The sequence below is a fragment of the Adiantum capillus-veneris genome, chromosome 22 (assembly GCF_014529385.1).
Source record: "Adiantum capillus-veneris isolate H3 chromosome 22, ASM1452938v2, whole genome shotgun sequence".
In the NCBI taxonomy this organism is placed as follows: Eukaryota; Viridiplantae; Streptophyta; class Polypodiopsida; order Polypodiales; family Pteridaceae; genus Adiantum; species Adiantum capillus-veneris.
The window spans coordinates 106,285,740-106,304,407 of NC_140952.1; the positions used below are offsets into that span (position 1 = coordinate 106,285,740).

The following is an 18,668-nucleotide window of genomic DNA, read 5'->3' on the forward strand; positions in this document are numbered from 1 at the left end:
CCAGAAAGTCATACTGGTTGGCTTTATAAAATTTCTTCTTGTTCGCATAGAAGTTTCCGTCATCGGAATCTGAGCTGTCTGTAGACGAGTCCTCAGTAGAACTGTCAGTCTCTGGGCGAGATTTATCCTTCTTTGCCTTTTTCTTGCCCTTTCCGAAGCGTTGTTTCTTGCTTCGCTTTTTGCCTTTTCTGTCTTCTTTGCTCGAATTTGAAGAGCTAGAAGAACTGTCAGAAGAAGAAGAAGAAGAAGAACTGGGTACTCCTTCAAAGTGAACACGCTTTTTCTGTTTCTTTGCTTTGTCAAATGTCGACTGGCGACCCAAATAACTGGGGAAGTCAGTGCTTTTCTTCTGCTTTTTGGCTTTCCTTTGCGCGTCAAAAAGCTGAGCAATCCGTGCATCCACCACCTCTTCTAATTCCTTCTTTGAATTTTTCTTGTGAGTAGAAGGTTTCTTGAGAGCGGGTTTCAAGGGTGGTGTAGTGGTTTTCTGCCACTGCTCGTGAACTTCCTTAAAAGAAGTAGAGAGATGGAGAGAGAAGAGAATACGACACCAGAATGTTGTTAAACCCTCCTCCGAAGGCCCCACTCTCTATGGCGAGAGCGGTCTACTACTGATTGCACAAATGTGGTGCAGAGGTGCTGATGCAATGTTCTTGATGCTATGATGCATGAGGTCCTAGGTCGGTGACGATGGCGACGGCGAGGTGACGACAACGCTGCCCTTGATGGCTGAAAATCGCTGGTTTGGCCTTGCTGAAAACGCTGATGTGGATCTATGAAAACGCTGATGTAGCTGTGTCAAAAACGCTGCTACTCTTGGCTGGTTTTATCTGTGGACAGCAAGCTGAAAAACGACAGTAGATCAGGGCTGAAAACGCTGATTCGTCTGCTGCAAAAATGCTGATGTGTTTGCTGTAGATGCTTGTGGAAACGCTAGACCAAAGACTGATCTGCGACGCGGGAATGGCTGCTGAAAACGCTGGGCTTATCTGATGAAAAACGCTAGGTCTTGCAGGGTTCTTGCTTGAGAAGTTTGCTAGAGATGCGTGCTGCAAGTAGTTGCCTGTGCACTCCTTTCTTCTTCTGCCAGAATACACTAGCGCTAGGTTTCTTATATACAGGCTTGGCTGAATTGCCCTACCCAGTTTCCCAACAAAAGTCACTTAAACGTAATAAGTGAAAAATGGCTAAAATAGGGAAAATAGGTTTTTTGCTCTGTCAAATGCTCCTGATGAAATCTGATGGTAATGCTGATGATCATACTGTGCGCAAGTAGAGGATATGCATCTACTGTAAGTGCCTGGTCATGCACAGTCTGCGAACAGACTCACAAAAGTGCCAGAACACTTCCTAAGCTAGGCCAACTGAACCCTTGTCATGAAGTAGCTTGTTCACGTACACATAGGGTTAGATGTGCACGTGACATCCCCTTCTTTTTTAAGTGAGGTACTGGTACCGATCTGCATGGTTTCCTTGTAGGTTGCCAACAATTCGGGATAATCTTTGAAAAATTCTTCATCAACCAACACTGCTTTGTGGGTTCCTCGATCCTTGAACTTCAAAAAGTTCTGTTTCACTTACTTCTTTGAACCATGGTGAACCCGATGCAACAACACTTGCTCCGGCTCCATGACTTCAGCTTCATTGACGATCTCCGGTTCTTCTCTTCTGAAATATGTGGTGTTCCCTGAAACACTTTCAACCAAGAAACATGGCAAACGTTGTGCATTGACCATGAGTTGGGCAATTGCAATTTCATTGAAACCTCATTTATCTTTTTAATGAGAGGAAATGGACCATACATTCGAAAAGACGACTTAGGGCATTTCTTTCCGAAATGGACCATACATTCGAAAAGACGACTTAGGGCATTTCTTTCCAACTTGCTTAAGACGTTGCTTCATGATTCTTAAATACACCCAATCCCCTTTCTTGATCGAAACATCCTGGTGTGAGTAAGACTCCTGAGCCTTGCTAAGCCGAAGCTTCACACTCTCAGAAATCTCATCCAGCGACTGACTTTCAGCATTGGCATCAGGCATTGACTGACCGAGCGAGTCAAAAGTGATTGGAATAGATGGCCAAAAGCTACCTCATACGGAGTTCGACCAATGGCAGAGAAATAAGAGTCATTCAAAATAGCCTGAATCAATGGGAGATAGAACTTCTAGTGAGACTGTTGATCATGCACATACGCTTTAAAACATCAAAAGCCAATTGATTGCAAATCTCTGTCTGACCATTTGATTGTAAGAGTGCGCGCCAAAAATTAGACGTGAACTTAACATTCCTATCTGAAACAACGATTTTGGCAAACCATAGAGGGGGTACCAATGCTTGATGAACAACCGTGCTACATCTTGTGCGGTAAATGTGGCCTTACAAGGAATCAACATGCAAAACTTGCTGAAATGATCAACAATTGTCAAACATTGAGTGTTCCTTGAATGCAAACTAGGTGGAAGGTTAGTCTTGAAAAGGTCCATCGGGAATAGGCAACGGAAGCAAGAGGCCTTGCTGCTTACCCCGAGGAGCTTTTACCTTTTGACATATAGTGCACTGTGTGACATATCGAAACACATCTTTTCGCATTTTAGGCCAATAAAAGAATCTTTCTATTTTTTCCAAAGTGGTGTTCATTCCCTTGTGCCCACCTGTGAGAGAGTCATGTGCATCATGCAATATGGTTGTCCTGAGAGAGGGCAACACACATAGACGTTGACGAAAATACAACAAACCATCATGAATGAGATAGTTGCTTGGCCCTTGGGAAGCAAGAGCTTACAACCATTGCTTACCAAACTCGGAATCCGCATACTGGTTCTTCATGCTGTCGAAAGACACACCCTGAAGAGAAATTGTGGATCTTGACTCAAGGGCCAAAATCTGTTCTTTGTAACTTAACGCATCTGCAACAGGGTTAGCTTTTCCAAGCACATACTCAATCAAACCTCCAAATTGCTCAAAAAATTGTGACCACCGTGCTTGGCGATCACTCCAATGTGCACTAGGCATAGACTGGAGTCACTTGAGGGCTTGGTGATCTGTGCGAACTGTAAACTCTTTACCATAAAGAAAATGCTTCCAATGCTTAAGAGAGTGAATGACAGACAAAAGTTATTTATCATAAATTGAATTGTTCTCTTCTACACTATTGAGCTTTCGATTAAGGAAAGCTACTGGACGACCATGCTGCTGAAGCACAGCGCGACATTGCTCGCATCCGTCCATACCTCAAAGGGGTCATCCCAAGAGGCAAGGATAAGACACGACGCTTCTGTCACCGCAACCTTGAGAGCTGCGAAAGCCTCAGTAGCTGCCTTGGGCAAGTCTACGCACTGACGACGAGTCTTTATCCCTTTCAAAACGTCAGTCATAGGTGCGGCAATGCGTGCAAAATTCTCTATATGCAAACTATATGCTTGACATAAACCAAGAAAAGAACGCATGTCATATGTAGTTTTGGGCAAATCCCAATTACGTACCTGTTCCACCTTCGCGGGGTTTAGCTTGACGCCTTTTGTAGAAATGATATAACCCAGATAAGTAACTTCAGTGAGAAAAAATTTAGTTTTCTTAGCTGCAATGTATTGCTGACTCTCATCTAAATGGGTCAATACCCTTTCTACATCTTTTTCATGTTGTTCCCACGATGCAGAAAAAATGAGAATATCATCCAGAAAGATGAACACACATATACCAACCATATGGCCAAAACGGCCTACCATGAGACGATTAAATGTAGCCACGGCACCTGTCAATCCAAAAGGCATAACAACATATTCCCATTGCCCTCGTTCTGTGTGAAAAGCAGTCTTGAAGATGTCGCCTTTGAATACCCTTACCTGATGGTATCCACTCTTGAGATCGACTTTATTGAAGACCTTTGCCCCATTGAGCCTATCAAGGATATACTCAATGCGAGGCATCGGAAACTTGTTCTTGACGGTCATCTTGTTCAATGCCCTGTAATCGACACACAAACGAGACGAACCATCTTTCTTGCGGACAAACAAAATAGGAGCAGCAAAAGGACTTACACTAGGACGTATGAATCCTCTAGCCACCAACGCGTGAATTGCAGCTCTAACTCTTCTTCCTGTGTCTTGTTCAAACGGTAGGGAGACTTACTGACAGGCTGTGCCCCCTCCGTAAGCTCGATGTGATGGTCCTCCGGCCGCTCGGGTGGGAGACGGGGTGGAAGATCATCCTGCAAAAAGAGATGCTTAAACTTGGTAAACAAAGCTGAATACTTGTCTGGAGCCTGAATGCTCTGTGTAACTGTTTTTGAAGAGGAACAACCAGCGTTTTCAGAATTCAGCCCTTGGTGTTTTTAGCCCTGCACAGCAGCCAACGTTTTCAGTTTTCAGCCCATCGCCGTCGCGGTGCGGGTGAGATCTAATCTTCACGGCTACGGTCTGGTACTTCGGCAGCCCATCGAGCCTCCTCTCGGCCATTCCCTCGCTGGCATCGAGTGCTCATATTTCTTCCCTTTCATCGCCGTCATCGAGATCTGCATTTTCAGCCCTGCTCTACGTGAGAGATCTACTGCGTTTTTCGTCGCAGATCTGCGTTTTTGCAGCCATCATTTATCCCTTTATTCCTCTCACATCGGGAGCGCAAATCAGCCCCAAATCTACCCTTGGTGGCCATTCGCAATCCCACATCGAGAAGGATCCAAAGGTGCATCAAATCAGCCCCGAAGGTGCCTCTTCCCGAGGAGTTACCACGGTGATTTGTCGTCGTCAAGTCATTAGGGTCTGCATTGAGGTATTGCATTGTGTATACATTCCATTTATGCAATCTAAAGCAAATACCACATCGGTAAAGGTGTGGGGGCCCCTTGAGAGGGTTGGTTGGGACCCCATCGGGTGTCGGTCTCTTCTTGTCTCTCTTTCTCTCTCCCTCTGCACATCTCTATTGCATTCTCTCGACCCCTCTCTTCAGGGGAACATAAAAGGAACATTCATTGAAGTACAAAGCATTCACTAACGCAAGGAAAGAAGGAAAGGATTTTGTGGAAGTGTAAAACTAGATCTTCACCATTTTAATTCCGTTGCACGTGACATTGGTATCAAAGCTTTGAAGATTTTGCACTGATCCGCAAATGCACAACAAGTTTTTTTTCTCTCGTGTTTTTTGGTTGTGTTGGCAGTCCTTCCGTGTATACTCCTCTCACTCTTGGAACAGCAGGCTTGTCATTGTGCGTAGAGCGGTGCTCCTTGAGCTTCGGAAAATAGCAACCAATTGTATACCGGGTGTTGCATGCGGGGTGCGCCGACGAGGGGGTAGATAGGCTCCCGAAGATTAGTGTGCGACCTTCCTTGAACCAAGAGGAGAAATCCTTGCATGGTCAAGACTCGTAGCGGTATGAATACCTCCACAAATCAAGAAGGCGAGCAAGGGCCACCTATGGATCCTCCAAGCCCTCCCCCAACTCCTCCACCTTCACCATCAAATCCCATGGATGCTATGATGCGCATGATGATGCAGCAAGACGAAGCTCGGCGACAAGAGCGTGTGGAAGCGGCGGAGCGTGAGGAGCGTTGATTGGCGGCCGAAGCCGAGGCTCGTAGGCTGGAAAGAGATGCCATGTGTGATCTCATCACCAACTTGGCGGTGCGACCCGAGCCCCCATCTTCGGAGCCCGATTATAAAAAGCTTGCAAAGACCATCGCGGAGGCAACCATTGCTACACGGACGACCAATGATCCAATTCCCGAGAAGATCACGTTCAGTAAGTATGACGGTAAGATGGATGCTATTGTCATTTACTCGTGGTTGCATCAATTTACATCCTATTTTGCGGTTGTTAGAAAGTCTGAAAATAACAAGGTTCTCTTGGCTTCCATGCATCTCACGAGTGATGCCATCACTTGGAAGAATGAACAAGGTTCTCTTGGCTTCCATGCATCTCACGGGTGATGCCATCACTTGGAAGGATGAATGGATGGAGAAGCAAGAGGTGGCCCATACGGCTGCCCATGCCGAGTCCTACCTCGTTCCCCCTCTCGAGCTTAGTTGGGAGGAGTTCACGGAGGATCTCAAGACTCGCTTCCTCCCTCCACAGTACTTGGAAGCGTTTGAAGGAGGATTTTTGTCTCAACAAGGTAAACCGGTGATGTCTTATGCTAACCGTGTGTCACAGCTAGGTGGACAATTGCGAAAATCGGATGAGGAGAGGTTAGAAGCTTTTCTCTTTGGATTGGACCACTCGATCAAGTTTGACGTGGAGGCCGGTGATCCAACGACATTGCAAGAAGCAATCCGCTTTGCTCAACTCCAAGAGATGAAGCACAACAAGGGTAAGCTTAAGACGGCCTCGGGTAATGGTACTTCTTCCTCTCATGACTCGTCTAAGGAAAAGGACAAGGATCCTATTGGGAATGGTAGCCATAAAAAGAACTCTCTCAGTTCTTCTTCTCGATCTAATTCTCCATCTCGATCTCAGGCGATAACTCTAAGGATACTGGTAAAGGAAGATCTGATAAATCTAAACTCACACCTTATGAAAAGATTGCCCAAGGAGTTTTAGGTGGTCAATTAAGTGAAGAAGAACAAGCATTGTATGCAAAGGAACATAGGTGTTTTCATTGTCATGTAGTCGGTCACATGAAAAGGGAATGTCCTAAGAAAGAATCTAACAAGGAAACCTCTACTACATTAACTTCTGATGCTACCCCTCAAGTGAATGCTATGAGTGTGGTAAAGCAAGAAGCTAAGCAGGAAAGGACTTTCGAAGAGGATGAACTCATAAAATGTTATGGACATGTTAGTGGTCAAAAGGTCATTGTGTTGTTTGATTTTGGAAGTTCTCAAGATGTCATAAGAGAATCTCTTGTGAAATGTGCACGTCTTCAGACTTCTCCCATCCCCACGCTCCTGGTGTAGGGGTTCTCTGAAGGCATGCACGCTTCGATTTTTCAAGAATGTGATGATGTCAAGTTGATCATTCAACAAACCCTCTAAACTTGCAGGAATTGGGAGAAGCTAACGTTTTCTCATCAAAGATAATGTGTCGCAGCCCATCCTCATTCGAGGTGAGAGCGGTATTCCCTCTCTCCCTCTCATCTCTCATATCCAAGCAAACAGAGAACTACGTCGAGGAGCCCAAGCAACAGTCATCTGTGTCAACCCCACATCAAGGAACTTGGGTATTCCTGAGAGGTTTTGTTAAGGTCAATTCGGTGTTTTCCCAGGATCATCGTTCCCCTACACACCCTCCCCATCAACCTATGGACATTGTCTCCGACAAATTGCATGACGAGGAACATGCAGGTAAAAATTTTTCTCCATTGGATAAAGAGAGGCCAAAACCAGGTGATTTCTCATTTAGGAGGCTTCACCGTCCCAAGGTGCGGTCTTTTGGTTTACCATTTCTCTTTGTTCGTAAGAAATCAAACTCATTTCAATTTTGTGTGGATTTCAGGGCACTCAAGTCAAGGATGGTCAAATTCCAGAAGACGAGACCTCACGTGGCTGTTCCTTTGGAACGTCCATAGGAGGCACAACGAGTTTCCAAAGTGGACCTATCGAGTTGCCGCCACAAGGGTGGGCTTCCAAGGAACAATCCAAAAGAAGAACCACCGGAGATCATTGTTCCCGTCAAAGTCACCAAGTCGAAGTGTTTTCGAATGCTTCCATTTCAATTTGGCAATAAGAAAGATGCGAAGCAATATTTCCTCAAATTCAAGGATCGAGGGGCACATGAAGCGGCGTGGGTGGACGAGGAATTCTTCATCGATTACCCGGATTTGCTAGCCTTATACAAGGAGGCCATGCAGATCGGTACCCGTACCTCATCTTAAGCAGGAGGGGATGTCACGTGCACATGGCTCTGTGTGCCACGTGGACATACTTCATCGACTTCCAGAGCCAGTTTTCCCCTTCTTCCTAGATAGGGATGTTTAGAATCCTAGGAGGATTAGTACCAGCAATTTTGTGAGCCTGTTCGTAGGACCTGCATGTCCGGACAAATCCATTAGATTAGGTTTTCCAGTTTGGAACCCTCTTGTATAAATGGTTTGTATACGCGTTTTGACAGATGTTATTACACTACGGTGGGCATTTGGCATGACGAGAATGTAGTTCTCGGTTAGAGGAATCCGACGTGCCAGACTGCGCGTCGATCGGATTCCCAAGTGGGCTAATGTGCGACAATCTCACCAAGTTTGGACCAATTTTTAATAATTCATTTTATGATTTATTTGTTGGGAAAACTGGTGGACACTTGCCCTACCTAAGGCCTAATAATTACTTAAGGCCTATTCTTTCCCTATGAAGGCACCCAAGGAGCTAGCGCTATTCTCATTCTCTCAGGGACTGCAATTCAGCCAGCATTTTTGAAGAGGAACAACCAGCGTTTTCAGAATTCAGCCTTTGGTGTTTTCAGCCCTACACAACAGCCAGCGTTTTCAGTTTTCAACCCATCGCTGTCGCGGTGCGGGTGAGATCTAACCTTCACGGCTTCGGTCCAGTACTTTGGCAGCCCATCGAGCCTCCTCTCGGCCATTCCCTCGCCGGCATCGAGTGGTCACATTGCTGCCCATCATCGCCGTCATCGAGATCTATGTTTTCAGCCCTGCTCTATGCGAGAGATCTGCTGCTTTTTTCCTTGCAGATCTGCGTTTTTGCAGCCATCATTCGTCCCTTTATTCCTCTCACATCGGGAGCGCAAATCAGCCCCAAATCTACCCTTGGTGGCCATTCGCAATCCCACATCGAGAAGGATCCAAAGGTGCATCAAATCAGCCCCGGAGGTGCCTCTTCCCGAGGAGTTACCGCGGTGATTTGTCGTCGTCAAGTCATTAGAGTCTGCATTGAGGTATTGCATTGTGTATACATTCCATTTACGCAATCTAAAGCAAATACCACATCGGTAACGGTGTGGGGGGCCCTTGAGAGGGTTGGTTGGGACCCCATCGGGTCTCGCTCTCTTCTTCTCTCTCTTTCTCTCTCCCTCTACACATCTCTATTGCATTCTCTCAATCCCTCTCTTCAGGGGAACATAAAAGGAACATTCACCGAAGTACAAAGCATTCACTAACGCAAGGAAAGAAGGAAAGGATTTTGTGGAAGTGTAAAACTAGATCTTCACCATTTTAATTCCGCTGCACCTGATAGCAAGGTACATAGCTACCGTCAAAACCTTGCTATTTCCTGTCTTCTTAGTTGTCGCAAAGTAAGCATTAAATTGATGCAACTAAGAATGAATAATAGTAGCATTCATCTTACCGTCATGCTTACTGAATGTCAGCTTCTCTGTAACGGTGTTGTTGGAGTCCGAATCTCTGCTTGTGCTACTTGAAGAACTACCAACTTCTTTGACCGGCTCGGACTTCGAGGTGAGTACCTGTCGGACCAACTCTTGCATGCGTTGTTGGTCTCTCAGCGCGTCACGTTCTAACTCCAAGGCCGCTCTTCTTTCTTTGCGCTCGCGATCCAAGATTGTCTTTCTTTCTTTGCGCGCTTCGCGCTCGCGCTCCAAGGCACTGCATATTAGAATCACATTCACTTAAGCCATCACATAGAGAGAGATGTCTCTAGACGCTAACGTGGCCTATGAGATCAAAACCGTACTTAGTCTCACATGGGAGAAAAACTTAAAAGAAACCAAGCCTAAAGCTAAAGGCTAATAGCTGCATATCTAAAAGTACCTTTTCAATCCAAAATATACAAGATATCATTGAAAAGCTCTCTCATTTTGTATCTTTGTTGCTCGAGAAGGTTGTTGAGATGCAGTCGATAATAGCTTTTATCTGTCTCTGTGGGTCTCCTCCCTGGTGGGTGTGGGCGTCTCACCTGACACAACGGATCTTGTACTAGGGCGCGTGACGATGAAGTTAGTGAGAGTGCTCCATTTCATCAAGATAACGAGTTTCATTTGTCAGATAGATGGGACTGGAGAGAGCTAAGATGTGGGTTTTGACCAATTTGCTATGTATTTTTGTTGATTGAGTCATAGCACTGTTACCTCATTTTGCAGGTTTGATTGTTGGTGGCATTGCAAATATTTCCAACACCGAGGAGAGTTTCAGGTGAAACAGCCGGTTTCTAGCTGCTGATGGATTTTTGTATGTAATACTGAAAGATTCTTGAACTTTCAACTTTTTCAGGAAATGGTTCAATTTTCGTGATGAGTTCTTCTTCCTTTTTTTGCTTCCTCCAATCATATTATATCCTCTGAAGTTTAAAAAGCTAAATTCAATATGCAATGTCATATTGTGCTCAATGGTTTTGTGTGCATTGTGTTCCTTAACATCCTATCACCTATTCCGGGTTCAGCTTACATCCTGTAAGGGCATTCTTTAACTTTGACCTTCAAATTTTTCATTGCCAAACCATTTGTGTGACAAAGTCTTGGTCTGTTGGTCATGCAGAAACCCTTTTTTTCAAATTTTGGTGCCATTATTACGTTTGCCATACTTGGAACCTTCATTGCTTCCATGGTTACAGGGATCCTTGTGTAAGCTATATATCTTTGATCAGATGCGTGGCTAGAAGCATTATTGAGAACCTTCTCAAATTCTTGTTGTTCTTGCTTCCCAGATATCTTGGTGGAGTTCTATTCTTGATGTACAAGTTACCATTTCAAGAAAGTTTGTTGTTTGGGGCAATTGTTTCTGCAACAGATCCTGTGACAGTTTTAGCAATTTTCCAGGTGATTTTGTGCAATTATGCAGAAAATCCACATAATCTAATCTAGCTCTTGACATTGTGCTGGCTCAATTCAGGATGTAGGAAACAAGGAAAATCATTCTAAAAGCTTCATGGATATTGTTTAGGAACTGGGAACGGACGTAAATCTTTATGCTTTGGTTTTTGGAGAGTCTGTTCTGAATGATGCGGTATACATTCCTTCTGATAATGCCAGTGTTTGTTGTCTGGAGTGTATAAGAAGACCACACAATCTACTTGGCTTTTGAAACCTTTTGAAGGTCCATGTCATTTCATAACCTAATTCTTTTTTGGTTCAAATCTTATCATGGGACGCTCTTGGTGCTTTCATTATGCTGTTCAAGGTGGCCATTTCCCTTTATAGGTGGGTGATTTCGGCTCTCATGCGCAAGCATCCTTCGCCTGTGTATGTCAATAATGTCTTTTTGTGGTACTTGCTTCAGAACATTTGTGAAGGTGCGGCATCATTCCTCAGGAAGCCAGCACTTCATTGCCACTATTTGGGGTTTCCTCACAATATTTGTGGGATCAATCTCTGCAGGTACTTTATCAGCTTTTAGATTCATTTCTTGCAGGCACATGAAGGTGTAGAGTTTGTTGTTTTTGTATTGCATAATTGGAAATTCTTTTGGTCAATAAGATTAATGCCATCAGCAGTACCTAATAACTGCATGTGATCTGCTCATTCTTTTCGATAGAATGCTTTTTGATTTGCCCGCTTGTTGTTAATGATGTTTACAACTGCTATACTTCTGCTTCCACACCAAAAATCAGCTGCATAATCTACACTCACTTCAGTAGACAGGCATTTTCAATGTTGTGTTGGGTCCCTTTCCCTGTTCAATGTCCCAAAGGATAAGTTTAGTTTTTTTCCAACCTATTTAGGCATGGGTTTTTGTTCTGCCCCTGGCAACACGTGCATAGTATCTGTTTGCTACCTTGCCATTCTAGATGTTTTTTCCACAGGTGGATGCCACATTGCTTGTGAAGCTTCCTGCCGCCTAGACTTTCTTATACTTCCCTTTCCTTTGTTGAAATTTTAAGGAATGGATGACAGAAGAGTAGGCTACACCAATGCTGAACATTGAAGCTGATATGTAAAATAAAGCGATCTTAGAGATTTTTATTTCACTTAAATTGAGTCTTTTGTGTTTGTAGGTGTTATCGTGGCTCTTATATGTGCTCTGATATCCTTACAGAAGTCTCAAGTTTTTTCACCTTTGCATGTGTCCGATATCTTTGTTGTGTTTACTATTGATCCTTAACTATGCCACCTTTTCAAGTATGCTGGACTAGCAGTCAACAAGTAAGAACAAGAACCTTACTGAAGCCACTTTGCTTCTTCATCGCATTTCTACTTAGCTTTGATTTCACTAGATTATTGATAAAGCAGGTGGATTAATGACATCGGTTTTTCTTGTAGCCTTCAAAATTTGGAGTGTTGCTTGGTGGTTCTCTTCCCATATTTCTCGTAAGTACTTGCAATGTGACCAATCATACTACAATTATACTGTAAAATAAAAGAATTATGTTTGCACAAATGGCAACTGGGTGTCTCATTTGTTGAGCACTTTTTGTACCTTTGAAAAAGGTGTTTTTCTTCACTGGCCCCAAAATATTCTCCAAATATATTTGCAATCCATTTGGCCAATCAAGACCTATTATTTAAGCAGTTTTAGTGGAACCAAGGGTTGTAGTTTCCCTAGGGTGAACCATCTAGTGAGGCAACAACCCAAAATGGGACCAAATGGACCTATTATGATATAGTATGCTGCATTAGACATGTATTTGAGTGTCACAGATTGCGATTCTTTCTTGTATCCATTACTCAGCTGACCAGTTTCTATTATTGGTGACTGTTGAGATGCAAATGATCATTGGTTGAGGGGGTGTGCTAAATAATTGTGCTGAGTGAACAAGCAGTAGCTCATTTGCCACTTGCAGTGCCGATTCTTATCTAATGATCAAGACATTTTATTAGTGGACCGCGTTCTTGCCTGTGTCTTGGCCGAAATTCATGGCATCCATCATGAATGAATCATACATAAAATGACTTGGTGTGTGCGCGCGTGCACGCTGATGCGGAGGGATGAAAAGCTACTGCAAGCAGTTGCTTCTGAAAAAGTCTGGTCTTTTTATTATCAAGGTTCCTTGGACTTGGTCTTATTCGTTCAAACCCTCGAGTGATTGCTCATCATGCCTTGGTTGTTGTGGGTTGGTCTTTGCCTTATTTTTTCAAACCTCCTGAGTGAGACCTTACTTGCTCCTTGCATTATAAGTGGCCTTGTATTTCAGATCAATTTGATCACAAACGAATGATCTTGTGTTATTCTGATACTAAAGAACCATTTAAAAAGGTAGCATTTGATTGGATGAAGCAATCGGAAATGTTGGCATTGGTTTTGGATAGAGTTCTTAGCGACAATATCTAGCTCTAGAAAGACTTAAAGAATGCTCACCTTACAGATGCTTTCACGCTAATTTTCTATGTTTAGCTCTCATGATGTGTTGAGGCCCTTTGTTGGTGTGGGTTAGCCGTTTGGGCAGGATGCACTTCTGAAGGGGAGATGCGTCAGAACACGTGTTTTACTTTTTATTTTCGTCATTATATGTGGACTGACAAGAAAGAGGGAGATAAATTTTCAAAGACCCATATACAAATCAGCAATTTGAGCTGAAGGTCCAGACGCAAATAAGCCTTGTCAAGCAACTTTGACACTTACATGGTCACTGTCTCTCGTTTTACAGGTACATGCTGGCAGAGAGTGTTGGTCTGTCAGGGATTGTTGCCATATTGTTTTGTGGTGTGGTAGGTCATTTCCCATTTTCTGTCCGATAAAGAAAGATCATGTATGTTTAAGAGATTTCTTCTGTCATGCTTTTGCTTAGGTTATGAAACATTACATGTTTCCAAATCTCTCAATCAACGCCCAAGCATTCACCTCCTCATTTTTTGAGCTGATTTCCTCCTTAGCAGAGACTTTCGTGTAAGATATGAGGCTGTAACATGCTTAACCTATCTGTATGCTTGATGTGTTACAAAACAGCTAAAAATAGCTCATTCTAACATTTTTCAGGTTTATCTATATGGGCTTGGACATTGCTATTGAAGACCAAAGCTGGTCACATGTTGGCTTCATCTTTTTCTCGATTGTATCCTTCTCTAGCTTTGATGCTCTTGCGTTTTCTGTTTTAATTAGAGATTTTGTACATGGGCTGCTCTTTGGTTGTTTTCTTTGACATACTGAATCTCAACAGATTTTTATGGTTGTTGCAAGGTGAGGTGGTCATTTTGTTGGGCTAATCAATAAATCATGTCCCATATCAGAAACTTTGAACTATGATAGCTGAAAGGAAGTTTGTGGTTGATGTTGCAGAGCCGCGAATGTCTTTCCATGTGCTTACCTAGTCAATCTGATAAGGCCTCTGTCTAGACAAATACCCTTGAAGCATCAAAAGGCACTCTGTTTCAGTGGTAAGCCAAGTGAATATTGTGATTCAGTCCCATCAAGATGAAGCTTGTGGGAGTGGAATAATTCGTGGAAGTGGCAATCATGTTACTAATTTTTAGTTCTTGAAATAAGAGTTTTTTTTTTCATGTCTATGGTGCAGGTTTGCGAGGAGCAATGGCTTTTGCGTTAGCGTTGCAGTCCACCCATGATCTTCCAGAAGGTCATGGAAGAACTATTTTCACTGCCACCACAGCCATAGTTGTGCTTACGGTATGTAAACAATGATTGTGGTAGCAGCATGATTTTATTGTTGCATATACTTTATTCTTTATATGTGATTTGTTGTCAGGTTCTATTAATTGGAGGCTCCACTTCTACAATGCTGGAAGCTTTGGAGGTGACTGGAGAGAACAATGTTGGAGAGGTATAAAGTAGATGCAATAATCAAAGATGAGAATAAGTTTTTTCTCTGGTTACTGAGTAGAATTGATTCAATAGGCTTGTTCAATGCAAGCAAGGTTTCCATACGTCAACCCACCATTTCTCGTTGAAGTCCTTCTGAAACTTGTGTGAGCATGGTAAATGTAGCAAGCTTGCAACTTGATACCATTCTGTGGATGTTTTGGCCGACTCTCAAGACTTTGAGTGAGTAAACTTTATGTTGATTGTGTCCTTGGGTGCGTGAAGGCCAGGAAATATCCACAGATGTCTTTTGCTACATCACACGTAGTGTTGGAGCACACAACTTGTGTTTATGAGATAGGTCATCAACGGTGAGGTCAATCAAATCTCTCTCTTTTTGTAGACACCTGACGAAGAAAGTGAGTATTTGGCTCCAGCTTTTGTAGCAGACAATGATGGAAGTCCAACACAGAACCTTAAGATGCGACTGCGACAATTCCAGCAAAGGTTTCTCTCTTTCCCCCCCCCCCCCCCCCCCCCCCCCCCCCCCCCCCTCCCCCCTCCCCCTCCCCCTCCCCTCCACCCAAAAAAAGAAATACGGCCCCTGGCCAAATGTTAACTTGTACATCGCAGACTTGATGTGCAACTCAAGTTTTCAAATTCTGATATCAAATGCTCTCAAGCTGACCTACTGATTTTCCAAACGTCAAATACTCGCAGCACAACTTCGTTCACAGCATTCGACAAGAATTTTCTTACTCCGTTTTTTACGGCCAGCAATGGACAAGGGCTTCCCCTTCTGGATGTGGGCAACGCCTCTGGTGAGTGTCATTGCTTCAATCTGCAGTTTTTATGGTGGATAAACAGATTTTGATTCTGGTCTCCTGGCTTGTGAAGGCGGCGAAGGCTCGGGCAGTGCAGATAAAACAGCTTACAGGTCACACAACAAGAAGGAAGGCAGGGGTTCTTTCTCTGTTAGCACTCGATCTGGTCATCAGGATGGTGACAGCGGCTCTGAAGGTCGGCTTCGGAGACTTCCGTCAAACAATGCCCAGAATGAGCGAGATGCCAGCAAAGATCAATCAGAACCAGCGCCCGCAAGTCGAAGTAACTTTTAGAGACTTCTTGGCCCCGGCAGGCTCGCGGTGGCGATAACAGATAGGGGACCGCCAGGTGGTGGCCCTTGTGATAATCAAACAATTTCCTTTCAATACTGGATTACAGAGTCACAATCTGGGTGAGAATCCAATAGGTTGGCAATGATCCATTCTTTCATAGCTCTACAGAATGAGCTATTTTGTTAAGAAATACACACAAAATGTGAGTAACTACAAATTTTGTAAATCTTATGTAGACACAGACACATGAGATGGATGCGACGATATAGATGTGGCTAATGCCATGCACAACTCAACTGAAAGACTGTATTTGCAAAAAACCTTGTACATGACCTTAGGATATGTATCATTTTCAAGACAGTCTAAATACTTCAATTTTCTTTGTTTGTTCTTTTGTGTCAACGTCTCCACAAGAAAGGGACAGCATGTTTATCCTAATATCAATGTAATTTTTCTGTCCATACCAAGTGACATGCTCCTTAGAACCTTGTGCTGAGCATGGCCAAGGTTATACCCTACATCATTTGATCCTAAATTGAAAATAGGTCATGGAAACGGTTTTTGTTGATGTAGTTTTATAACAACAATGGTACCAAGAGGCCGCCTTTACTTATATGGTTTTTACAATTTTGTGGGGTTGATGACTCCTTCGGTTATGCTGAGGGCACATTGGCATATAAAGGAGTCGGAGTACTTGCCACCAGAGCTGCATTCGATGGCTTCCCTACCTACCATGATATAGTTATGGATGTTGGAGACAAGGGAGTCCTTCAACAACTATATTTGATAATCTTTGCAAGCCCCATTCTTGCAGTAATCCATGTTAAATACCTTCACAAAGGAGGAAATGAAGTTGGACATGTAGTGCCAAAGGGAGGAGTCTTTGCCTTTGAATGGATGTCCCACGTGATTTGGCCTTTCATGTGGCAAAACGGTCAATATCTTTTATATATGTATAGTAAAGACTTGAATTCAAATAGGGCATGGAGAACAAAAAGAATAGCCATGTGCATGGAGTTTCAAAGTAAGCTTTACCTCTGTGGCCTCATCCATTCAGCTAGCACCTCATCGGCCAAGTTGATGCTGCCAGGTCAGATTTGTCACATACATAGTACCATGAAGAGCGTTTCATCTTGATGCATCTAAACCTCGTGCGCACTTTCTTTACTACCGTCTACAATTGAATGCAGTTAAGTGGTATCATAAAAAAAGAACCTATTTTCCCTTTATGATATTATTTTTCTTGTGGGGGAGGGGGAGAAGGGTGCATCTCATATGAGCATTGGGTCCACCTCTTGCTTTGTCAAGAATTTCCTCCAAGAACTCTTCTTTGGCCTCTACCTTTTGAAGAAGCTTTGTTGACCTCAGCTTTGGATTCCTTGTGCCTTTGCTGTGACCTTACCGTGGCCTTGTCGGTGGGGGACATATGGACATACCAGTGGCATCAAAGCCTAAGGTTTGTTGATGCCACCAAGATATAGTATTTTTGAGCAATTTCAACATAAAGTGAAATCATTTCATCGTAAAGGAAGCCCCAAAAAACTCCCCATACATAAGAGGGGGTGCAAAATGGTATTAAACAACACTTTTATGATGGCAAGATAAGGTGTTTATTTTGGAACATTGTATAAAAGCTTTTAGGGATACTCACATGGCAAGGCAAAGTACTCTCACGTGTGCCTTCTAGGCTTGATAAGAAAATGCAAATGAAAGAGTCCGTTCCATTAAAGGCTACACCTTATAGGATGTATGGAGAGGTGATTGTGGTGCATCTTTATCAAGGGTTAGGCTAAGATAGGCCAAGATTGAAGCACCCTAGACAAGATTTTTAGTATAATTGCGAGTTAGTTCTGGGAGAAAAGCAAAGTCATTACTTTGTAAAGGTCAATGTGGGCTTGACAACTACACCCACTCTCACAATGTTTGGATCGATACATAATTCAAGTAATCACAAATGCTAGTGGCTTAGCTATTAATGGAGTTAGTAGGAAGAAAGCTGATATTTTACATCTCAGCAAGACAAAGATTACAAGGAGTGCTTTTCCACTTATATATTGTAAACATTAACTCTAATCCATGTTCTAAGACTTTGAAGACACTATTTACTTGATAGTAACTTAGGCTACCTAGCTGACATTGGCAAAGTTTAAAGGAAATCCTAACCTAAGTAAACGTAAACATGAGGGGAGGAAGATGGATGGTAAAATTTGTGGACTTGAGTTCTAAATTAGGTAAACAAAGAGGGATGATGAGGTTGATACTGGTATATTCCTTGCAAAGATTAAATACCCAGAGGAAAAATTGATTTCTATTAGTGAATAATGTATAGTGCCATATATTCCTCAACAAAATGCAATCAATGAAGAGGAAAAATAGGTGACTTATGTGGTTGGCATGAATTATGGTCCAAAGCCAACCTTAGCCACATGTGTTTGGTTTTTAGTTGCCACTAAAGCATTGAAGTGTATCACCCCGTATTTTTGTTGCTTCAATCCAGAAATCAAAGGGCTCAAGTTGTATTATCTTCATATCAAGTGCATATTGACTAGTCAAGATGTACTTTTTGGGAAAGATGAGCTTCAACCTATTTTAGCATATAACATGGAGACAAAGGTGAGCTCATGGAATGACACATTGATGCCTCTGTTAATGGTGGGAGTACAAATGTAAGTCTGAATGAGGCACATACACAACCCATGCAAGCTTTCAAATGATATGGATCAACAATTATTGATGCAAATGTACAAAGGAGGATAGGGCTAAAAATGAGCAGCCCACCTAGTTACCTAGGAGGGCTTCTGTTTAAACTCTATGTATTGCTATTTTAAAAAAGATACTTGGACAAAAAAGAACACCATGTTCAAAAGATAGTTGGCTCCATACAATAAGAAAGTATATACACAAAAGGATTTTTATATTCGAAGCATTCATACATTTTAGTCAAAATGAACTCATTCCAACTGTCCTACACATTTGTAGATGAAGTGGGTCCTCATCTTCAAGGTTGGACTGCAATAAA

General features: G+C 42.9%; 1 protein-coding gene across 5 annotated transcripts in view; it reads left to right on the forward strand.

The window, feature by feature from the left end:
• LOC147429960 (sodium/hydrogen exchanger 6-like) overlaps nt 1–16,035 on the forward strand; it is a 36,595-nt gene extending 20,560 nt beyond the window's left edge. For all 5 annotated transcript variants that reach the window (XM_086496142.1, XM_086496143.1, XM_086496144.1 and 2 more), the window contains 21 exons: nt 9,986–10,037; nt 10,116–10,175; nt 10,270–10,294; nt 10,380–10,465; nt 10,549–10,660; nt 10,785–10,847; nt 11,022–11,041; nt 11,121–11,218; nt 11,836–11,864; nt 11,952–11,983; nt 12,101–12,148; nt 13,426–13,486; nt 13,567–13,664; nt 13,755–13,830; nt 13,936–13,955; nt 14,055–14,152; nt 14,290–14,399; nt 14,479–14,553; nt 14,935–15,038; nt 15,252–15,352; nt 15,429–16,035. In XM_086496142.1, the coding sequence (XP_086352268.1) occupies nt 9,986–10,037; nt 10,116–10,175; nt 10,270–10,294; nt 10,380–10,465; nt 10,549–10,660; nt 10,785–10,847; nt 11,022–11,041; nt 11,121–11,218; nt 11,836–11,864; nt 11,952–11,983; nt 12,101–12,148; nt 13,426–13,486; nt 13,567–13,664; nt 13,755–13,830; nt 13,936–13,955; nt 14,055–14,152; nt 14,290–14,399; nt 14,479–14,553; nt 14,935–15,038; nt 15,252–15,352; nt 15,429–15,649 (1,589 nt within the window). In that variant the 3' untranslated portion in view covers nt 15,650–16,035. The remainder of the gene's footprint in view (nt 1–9,985; nt 10,038–10,115; nt 10,176–10,269; nt 10,295–10,379; nt 10,466–10,548; nt 10,661–10,784; nt 10,848–11,021; nt 11,042–11,120; nt 11,219–11,835; nt 11,865–11,951; nt 11,984–12,100; nt 12,149–13,425; nt 13,487–13,566; nt 13,665–13,754; nt 13,831–13,935; nt 13,956–14,054; nt 14,153–14,289; nt 14,400–14,478; nt 14,554–14,934; nt 15,039–15,251; nt 15,353–15,428) is intronic.
• Nucleotides 16,036–18,668: the final 2,633 nt, after the last annotated feature.